Here is a 9,757-nt window from a genome sequence, read left to right on the forward strand (position 1 = left end):
AGAGAGAGAGAGATAGGGACCTAAGTTAAGAGATGTTAGGAGTCCTAGGAAGGCCTACAGCACGAGCCCAGACGATAACTATACAGTGTACTTTGAAGACAACTGAACTAGAGCAGCTCAGGAGGTCAAAACAGAGAATTAGGGGGCTGGGGAGATAGCTCAATAGAATAAGCATTTGCCTGGCAAGGGCAAGGGCCTGAGTTCAATCCCCAGTTCCGAAAAAAAAAAAAAAAAATTAAAAACAAAAAAACAGAGAATTGGATAATTTAGCTATAAGCCCATGTGAAACCTAGCAAACAAACAAAAAGGAAAATAATGACGCAGCAAAGAATGTGTCACCAAAGTAGCCTGAATGGCTCAACTCTGAATAGCATTTAAAAATATTATAATGTTGACACAATATAAGCTAACCCAAAAATTTAACACAGTCATGTCACAAGGAAAACTTCCACGTGTGTTTTGCTGATGGTAGAGGACATCTCAACCATCATCTTCCCTTCAGATGCCAAGAGATAAGACCCGAAACTGAAAATACCAGAAGTAGCAGGTTAGAGATAAAAACACAAATAGAAGAACAACACTCTACAGGCAAATAGCTATGGAACTAGCTAGAAAAGTTGAAGATTGTTACCTCTGAAAAGTAAGGGATGGGGAGTTGGAGACAAAGATTCTCCTAATAAGATTTTCTAACTTTCTGTGGTCATATAACTAATTTTTATAAAAATAAATTCTAATTTTTTTCATTAAAAAGAGTAACTCTGCTCTTTCTACTTACATAGCAATCGATGTCATTTGTAAAGAGAGATTATACCTTTAGTTTTGTTGTTCACAAAACTCTCTACTCCAAAAGCCTTCAGAACTTTTACAACGAAGCCCACAGTGCTGTTTTCTGCTGCTGTGTACTGGCTATTTTATATTTATCATGGGTCCTCTGCCTTAAGATTCTGCTGATCAACTTCTCAGTCACCTACCACTCCTCCCTTCTTTACTCAAGACTACCAAAAATAAATGATTCTTAAAAACCAGTATCTCTAGAGCTTATGCAGAACAAGATGAATGACATACTAACTAAAAGAATAACTATAGTTCATACAAAACTGTCTATAGAATACTTCTAGTTCTGCACCTTGTCACATATATAAATGAAACAATTATTGGCTTTTATAGCATCAAAAAGTACCTAATTCTTCATCTGTCTTTTTAATAATGCTGAGGGTAGTTCTCAGCTCTATAAGGGAATCCATTTTAAATAAAGATCATTATTTTTTAAGAATGTAATCTCAAGCGTGTGTACTTCCATGATCTGAGCTAAAGACATGAAAGAGAAAATGTAATTTAAATTATTGACTTAAAAAGTAAAACCCTAAAGTGAAAGAATAATTAATGTCCCTTAGGGGTTTTTTCTGCAGTGCAGCATATAGCCAAATAAAAATGTAGTGACACTCTCACTGTATTTGAGATGGTATTACCAGTTTTTACCAAGGAAGAGATTCAAACATTCATAATTTGGTTTTAAAGATGACATTGATAACCAAAAAAATGTTTAAAATGTTCTCTCTGAAAGAGGATTAAAGTGTGCTCTGGTTCATGGTGATTAGGGAGAATTTTCAAAGGCAGAAGTACTGTCAGATCCATTTGTACACTTGGGTGAGCAAAAATCAGGGTCACTGAACATCAGCTAGAACAGGCCTTATTCTCCCAAGTCCTTGCCTCGGACCAAGGAAATTAGGGCTCAGAGACGCTCAGTGGCTTGCACAGGCCACCAAGCTGTATGCAAGCAGAGACTTCCGCTCCAGGGGCCTCTGCTTTACAGCCCAGGGCTCCTTCCCATGGTGAAGTCACCTTTTCTAGGAAAAGATATATATATATATATATAACCCCTACAATGAAGCAGCGCATTTCATTTGCCGGCACATTCCAGGGCTTAGCTCCTCGCACCCTCCAGGAAGCCCTGTGTGTCCCCACTACAATACTGAAGGTGAAGAGCCCAAGGCACGGGTTCCACAGCAGCCCCAGACCTGCCAGCTGTTGAGGGGTTCTGCTACCAACTCTGTGGAAAGCACACACTGAATCCCTGTTTAACGTATTAACTGCTTACTGTGAAGTAAAGATGCAGTGTGTTCCTAGAAGATCCTCTGAGAAAGTCTGTCATCTAGCAACTTTCTTAAGAGTAAAAAAGTGGAAGGCAGGCAGGTGCAGTTTAGGGGGAAAATTGTTCTGTTTCCTTTCTGAATAGCAGCCAGATCACTCTTGAAAAAGTGTTTTAGTGCAAAAATTGTAATTTGTAAAACCAATAAAATATAAACATTAGCCCAGCAAATTTTCACCACTAAATTCAAAGTTGGAAGGGAAAAAAAATAAGCAAAGAGACTTGGGAACATTTAGAAGGATTTGAGGACTAAAAAAAAAAGCAGCAACAAAATGCAACACAAATCCTCTGAAGCTTGAGGCACGCCAGCCCGCAGGCCAACAGGACTCTGCGCCCTCGTGTCCTTTGACCTCCATTGTGAGGCCGAGAGGTCCTTTGGCCTCCATCTGCCCTCATCTGGACAGACAGACAGATGCCCTTAGCCTTGAATCCTAGGCCAAGTGAGCTGACACCCCACTGGAAGGACCGATGTTTCTGCAAACCACGGATTTCACAGTAGGGGGCCACACCCCCACCCAATCGACCCTCCAAAGCCCAGAGCTGAAAGAATAGGCTCTGGCGATCCAGGACAGCTCAAGGTCTGGGGGACGCTTCGAAACTCTGGGGACTGGAACCGCAGAGAGAAGTAGCCCAGGGCTGGCAGCTTAGCAGCCGCCCTTGCATACAAACGCTCGCTTTCGTAATCAGCTTCCCTGGCAGGTACGCTGTTCGGGGCAAATCACCTGGAGCTCAGGCGCTGAAATCCGTCCCACGATCAAAACCCCCGCCTCTCCGTTCTTGCGGGTGTGTTCACTGCACTTGGGAAGGACGAGGGCAGCCGCTCCCACTGTGCCGCGTCTCACCTGTATCTGAGGCTCCGGGGCTCGGGTTGCGCTGTCCCCCACCGCTAGGGCTCGGCCGTACCAGGTCATGGATAAACCCTTCACCGGGCTCAGCCTGGCTTCCCTTGGGTCTCGGCCGCGTGGCACCAGAGTACGTGCAGCTTTCCCCTGGGTTGTACCGCTGCCACTGCAGGCGCGTGCGAGCCGAGGAAAAGCAGAGGCGGGATTCCCCGAGCTCTGACCACCCCAACCGCGACTCCACGGAAGAGAGCCCGCACTGGGCTGGGATTTAGCCCGCCTTCCTGCCATCTATCCTCCAGGAAAATAAGCCACACCGGAGGCTTCCCGATTACCTACCCGCGACCAACCGCTCCCTGTAGACAGCCACCAACACAACTCAGCATTGCGCTTCTATCCAGTTCGGAGATTATTTCAGATTCCTAAGACTTCCAGAGAAAACGCGAGCAGAAAGGACATTCAAAGCCTCCCCACCCCCGGCAAAGCTGAGCTCTAGGAGTTTTGCAGCCTGTCCTGACAAACGTACAAGGGTGTCGCCTGAGTCCACATACAGCAAGGCATTTTCGTGGCGAGCACAGAAGCTTGTTCATAACTGCAGGAGTCAGGGAAGGAGTGAGAAGGGTGATACAATGAGCCTTTAAAAGAAACCTAGGGTCTGTGGCCAGAGCAGCCAGGAGACCAGGAGGCCAGCATTAGCCCAGCAGTGGCGCGCAACTGCGGAGCGTCCGCAGAGGCTTCCGCGCTGAGAGTGGGCGCGCGTCGGAAAGGGGCCGGGCCACAAGTGCTTTGGCATTGGCGCGCTTCAGACCTTGGAGCAGGGCACCGGTCGTGCGCCCCTGGTGTGAGCCCCGCGCTGGCGGATGGGGGTGGGGGGTAGTTTGACAGCAGCACCTGTCAGAGGTGGGCACGTGAGATCTGCGGGCCCAGACACCCCTTTGCCCAGGGCCCTCCACCTCCCCAGGACCCTCTAGGCACCTCCTCCACCGAGAACGTTCCTCCGAGCTCGTGGTCAGGCAGCGCAACCTGAGAGAGTCCCTGCACGCCCTCCTGTTCCCAGCGCCGCGGGGCAGTGGAGCCGCAGAGGACGAGGAGAGCGGCTGGGTTAGGGCCAGGGGCCCGGGGCGCGCCCCTGCTCACCTCGTTCACTAGCCTGGATGTAACCCACGATGTCGTCCAGGTCCAAGTCTTTGGTCTCGTCGAAACTGTAGGCGGATGTGTGTAAACCCTCCTCCTGGAATACCTCGTGGACCCCCTCGAGAGTGAAGTAGCAGTTGCGCTCTAGTTTGTCGTCGCTGTAGACCAGCACGGCACGGCTCCACTGGTGGTGGCGGAACAGGGCAAGCATCATCTCGCCCATCTTGGCATAGGCAGGCGCCACGCGCGTAAGGTGCGAGTACTCGGCGTCCTTGTGCTGGAAGCCGGCGGCCAGGGCTCCTGCCGACAGCATGGGCAGGTCCCAGTGCGACGCCAGCCGGGCCACCGGCGCCGCTGCGTACTCGCACACTGGCCCCAGGATGAGATCGGGCTTGGTGCCCCGCGCCGCCGCCACGCGGTCCACCAGGCTGAAAAGCGCGCGGTTGCCGCAGTCTGAGTCTTCGTAGGCTACCTGGAAGCGAGTGCCGGGTGGCAGAAGCCGCAGGCCGGTCCCATTGCCCTCCACGCTGCGGAGCGCGTACTCGATGGCCGGCCGCACGCGAGCCAGCGAGAACAGGTAAGAGTCGTCCTGGGGCAACAGCACCAGCACCTCGATCTTCTGCGGCGGTAGCGCTTCTCTCTCCCGGCGCCCGCCGCCTGGGCGCGCGCCCCCGCCGCCTCCATCACCGCCGTCTGCGCCACCCGCCAGCAGCGCGCAGCAGAGCAGGACCTGCGCCGAGAAAGTGAGCACCAGCAGCCGGGCCGGCATGGTGCGGCGACGCGGCGCTCACCCTCACCGCCGGCTCGCCCTCCGCCCCCCACGCGCCCTGCCGCCTTTCTCCCCACTCTCCTTTCCGAGGTCCCTGCGCCCCCTTAGGCGCCCTAAGAAAACAGAATGCCCCCTTCACTAACGCCGAAAGATAGGAAGAATCCTCTGCAATGTCACTAGCATTAAAAAAAAAAAAAAAAAAGTTCACCGAGTGTAGTAAACCTGTGCGTCTGTAATATACATATATACTATTATAAATATATATTCGTCCTTCCTTTATACATATGCTGTTTGGCTGAGAGATGGCTTCTTATTTGGGCGTTGCTAAGGTTGCCTTTGAAAGCGTATTTGCAAAAGAAAAAAGAAGAAGACTTGTCCAAGTGTTTGTAATTGACGGTGCATCTCCTTCGCGTTTGATCTCATTGATTCGCGCGGGTTCCCGGATCCATGGCCCGCGTTTAAATAGCGTGGCAGCGGCAGAGCGGAGCGTGTTACCACACAAGGCGAGCCGAGGCCTGGATTGTGTTCCAGCGGGTGGGGTGGGTGGGGGTGGGGAGGGGTGGGGGCTGGGCTGGGGGAGCCTCTCATTAACATTCTTACATCAGGGCTCCTCCCCGCAACCCTCCCCTGCCCACAGCTTCCCAGTCCCTAACCCCGCTACCCGCCTGCACTGCCTCTATGCCTTTCCTTAAAGCAGCCACCGCCCACGTCTGCACCCGCGGGAGCCCGCACTGCGCGGTGCGCCTCCAGGGTCCCCGCCTCTCCCTGGCCCTGCACTCTCCAGCTCTGGGCTTTAAAAAAAGGAAATGCGTTTGAAAAGAAAGAAAAGCGCAGGCACCCTCACTCGCACAAAGAGGACACACGCCCCGGGGGCAGAAGGCAGGACTGGGGAAAGGGAGTAGTTTCCAGACTGCTACTCTCCAAGCAAAGTTCCACAGGTCCCCCGGCCTCACCTCTTTCGCGCTCTGCCACACGCACTCCAGCCGCGCCGACTAAGATTGACTGGGCACCTGACCTTCCCGGTCCCCGGCGCAGGGTCTGGGAAGACGGACCCAGCCCCTTCGTGGACCTGGGGTGCCCCGCGGGCCCGCAGCTTGCCTCACCCGTGCTTGGCCTCGGCCCTGCGCCAGCCCCCACCGTCTGGGCCGTGCGGGTCACCCTGGAGTTGCAGCGGCGCCGGGGCCACCGCGTCCGGGTTCACGGACCCCCGCAGGCGAGCGGAAAGCCAGGAAAGGAAAACTTGCTGCTCTCAAAGGCGAGCGAATGTTTCGGCTTCTGGAGGCGTCAGAAAGCTTGAAAAGCATCTCCAGATCGTCCTCGGGGCTCTGTTTGTTAAACCAGCGAATGAAAGGACTGTCTCCCCAAAACGTCCCCCGGAGGGTCCCCCTCCAACCCGAGGGCGCTCGGAGATCCAAGGGCTTCTTTCGGCTCCGGGGAGCGCAAGTCTCGCTGCTCGAGATTCTGCGACTCCAGGAAAGGTCCAGCCTCGGAGGTTCCGCCTTCCCCTTGGTCACCGTCGCAGCGGGGCGCGGAGACACCCAGCGCCAGAGGAGCACCGCCAAAGTTCTCCGCGCAGCTGGGCAGCGCAAAAGGAACTGAAGCCTCTGTACGCAGTAACCCACAAAAGTCGTGAGCAACGCAAGGGTGCTCCCTCGCACAAGAGAATTCGGACGCTTAAATCCCGCAAATTAAAATAAATTGAAAATGTTTTAAAATGTTCTTTCACTTGGACGTCCGGGTTCACAGACTTGTTAGTCTTAAACCTACGCCCTCTTATGGCGGAAACTCGCACCGGCTCTTTCCACCGCCCGGGAGCTGCTCCCACCCCTCTCCACCCCACCCCCAGCCACCCCCCACCCAGCCCTAAATTGCCCCAGCTGTCCTCTGTGACCCCGAAAAGACAAACTGAGGTTTCCGGAGATGTGGCAACTTCGGGCACCAGCCCTCCTCGCCGTTAACAGCACCCTGTTTATCGCTGTTACTGGCATCGCAAATGTAATTAGGGGTAACGTTTCATCCTTTGGCTCACTTAGATTTGAGATTATGCAGTGTAGTCCCTAAATTTTCACTGTAAGTAGGAGATTTTAACTCTTGGGAGAACTTTTGTCTATTTAATTGTAGTGGTAATCATTAGCAGAAGTGGCATCTATAATAAAATTTAATTCCACGCACCCTAGAAATTGAAATTTTGTGCTTCGCAGCAATTAACTCCTCTCTGAGGTCGTAGGAGGGCAGGCTTGGCTATAAGATCATAGTTATAGTGGGTTTTTTTTCTTAACAAGACAACAGGACAGCAGCTAAATCCCGAATTCCAAGAGTCTTAATGGATTTCAGCTAGTTGCCGCGAGACCTGAGAGACCAGGGTTTCCTATTACCACCCGCTATGCTCAGCGTCTGGGAACCTCAGCCAATGGAGATTTGATTCTGCAGCGTGCGGTGTGGGCTTACGCGGAGAGTCTGGGGTTTCAGTGGCACTGGGCGTGAATGCCACTCGCATCTCAGGCGCTGCCCAGCCTGGCCCACGGGTCAACAGCAGGGCAGTGCGATTACGTTAGGATGAGCCTGGTACCCGCCTCCTGGCCTTTGGATAGGGGCTCTCAACTTGCAGTTCATCGCCAACGAGCTCGACCAGGACGCAGTGTGGCAGGGAAGAGGCCCCAAACTAAACAGTAGGAGAAAAGCCAGGGCTGGCATCCTTGCCCATGCTCAGAACACCCCTTTAAAACAGCCAAGAGCAGAGAGTAGGAATTTAAAGAAAAATTTTCAAATGCAAACAGGCACAAGATTATAAAAGGGCTCACCAAGTAGTATATGGATTTTAACGTTATGGATTGTTTTTATTTCATGAAAGCAAACTTTCTGCAGGTAACCGAATATTTATGTAAATGTCATGGAGTTCTGCAATTTTGGAGTCCTAAAGATTTAGGAAATCGTCCACACTAGGTCTGGTAGTACACACCTGTAAGGCCCGCCCTCTGGGGGGCGGAGGCAAAACGATCACAACTTTAAGCCCAGTTTGAGGAAAAGAAAAAGAAAAAAAAAAGGAAAGGGTCTTGGAAATGTAGCTCGTTGTGAAGGTCCTGGACTCAATCCAGTGAGGGGTTGGGGAGGGAGAGAGAATAGAAAAGAAGAAAGAAGTCAACAAGCCTGACATCTTGCATTTAATTGAAGTGAGATGGCCCAAAGAGGATAAATGATATATACAAATACTGCTTTGGCTCCTGAAAATATTTTTAAATAAGACTGAATTATAAATAAACCATGTAGTACTTACCATACCAAGTAAAAGAGGGTTGTAGGCAAAGCTAACTGGCCCTATGAGCGACAACATTCTTTGTATCAAAATTGTATTTAATATTTAGTTAAGTATTCAGACTACAGAGCAAACTAAAACTGAAGAAAAAACATCGTTTTATAATAAAAACTTTGCAACACTTTTTTTTTTTTTTCAGAACCAGGGATTGAACTCAGGCCTTTGTGCTTGCCAGGCATCTCTCTGGCCCCTCTTTGTAACACTTTAATTAAAAAGTTAAAGCCATAGGTGGGTGTGGTGGTGCATGCCTGTAATCCCAGCACTGGGGAGGCTGAGGCAACAAGAGTACTTCAAATTGGAGGCCATAAAGAGTTCAAAACCAGCTTGAACTACACAGTGAGACCTTGTCTCAAAAAAAAAAAAAGTTAAAGTAAAACAAGAAGAGGGAAAATAGAAATAATATATCTTGGACTCAATTTTTAGACATTGTTCCTTCTGATTCTGTAAAACATGAAATAGGAAAAGGCCTTTTCTACATTCAAAAAATCACAAATCTTGCATTAGTGCATCCTTTCTGGCTTTAATTGTTGAATGTGAACAAAAAAAAATGTGGAGAAATACTACAAAATAAAATTAGGTAATTAAAACCCTAAAGGACAAAGTTCATGAGATAATATAGAAATTCATAGATCTTCTGTAGGATTTAGAAATGTTTCCACCAACATTCACAAAACATGAATTTTTTTTTAACTTTAAGCAACTAAAATGAAGAGGCAAGTTTTCGAGAAAGTTCTCTGCTTAGTTCCAACTGTGTGAAATGAAATTCATAGCCCAGCCACTGTGCTGCTACCAGGAAAAGTAGCACCGTACAGAGAAACTAACACATGATTCTCTGAAAGGCAGTAGAAATGCTATCAGAACAAGTTTTCTCCACCTCTTGTACCAGTTTCTGTAGCTTTTCATCCTCAGAATCCTGGACTCGACCTCAAAAGTAAGCACACATCAGATTTTCAAAGGGCCTCTTTTTCCCTGTCTAGCCAACTCTGAAGTCACACTAAAGATCACCCCTGTGAATCCCAACTCTGAAGTCACACTAAAGATCACCCCTGTGAATCCTGCAGCCCACAAGAAAATACTTTCTGGAGAAAGAAATGTTGAAAACACACTTCCCCCTAGAGGCAGAAAAGATTAAAAATATATGTATTACAAATAATGCGAACATGCTTCTGTAATTGAATGAGTGATGAGATTCTGATTTTTAACATAGAGTTGATGTTTCAGGGGAAACTACTCAATAAATAGGAGAGAAAATCAGTGAACACAAACAATTGAATTAAAACTCTGCCTCTAGGTTTTAGCTTTCCTTGTAGAGACTCTCATAGTTGAGCCCTTTTCCTCTATTACACAAATCTACATTTTTTTCGGCCAAATAATAGTAATCATGTATTTTTTGTTCAGGTTTATGACTTGTTTTCATGAGAAACTGCAACTAAATGTGACCTTTGAGAAGGCTTTTGTGCTACTATCCTCTTAGATTTCCATCCACTACAGTCTTATTTTCATTTGTTTGAAAATGTTCTAAATAGGATCTCAAGTCCGCATCTTGTACAGCA

General features: G+C 49.1%; 1 protein-coding gene across 2 annotated transcripts in view; it reads right to left on the reverse strand.

Moving 5' to 3' along the window:
* Npr3 (natriuretic peptide receptor 3) overlaps nucleotides 1–5,410 on the reverse strand; it is a 70,390-nt gene extending 64,980 nt beyond the window's left edge. For both annotated transcript variants that reach the window (XM_004642287.2, XM_004642286.2), the window contains exon 1: nucleotides 4,126–5,410. In XM_004642287.2, coding sequence (XP_004642344.1) covers nucleotides 4,126–4,891 — 766 coding nt within the window. In that variant the 5' untranslated portion in view covers nucleotides 4,892–5,410. The remainder of the gene's footprint in view (nucleotides 1–4,125) is intronic.
* Between the last annotated feature and the right edge of the window lie 4,347 nt (nucleotides 5,411–9,757).

This window comes from Octodon degus, unplaced genomic scaffold, assembly GCF_000260255.1.
Source record: "Octodon degus isolate 3935 unplaced genomic scaffold, OctDeg1.0 scaffold00149, whole genome shotgun sequence".
NCBI lineage: Eukaryota > Metazoa > Chordata > Mammalia > Rodentia > Octodontidae > Octodon > Octodon degus.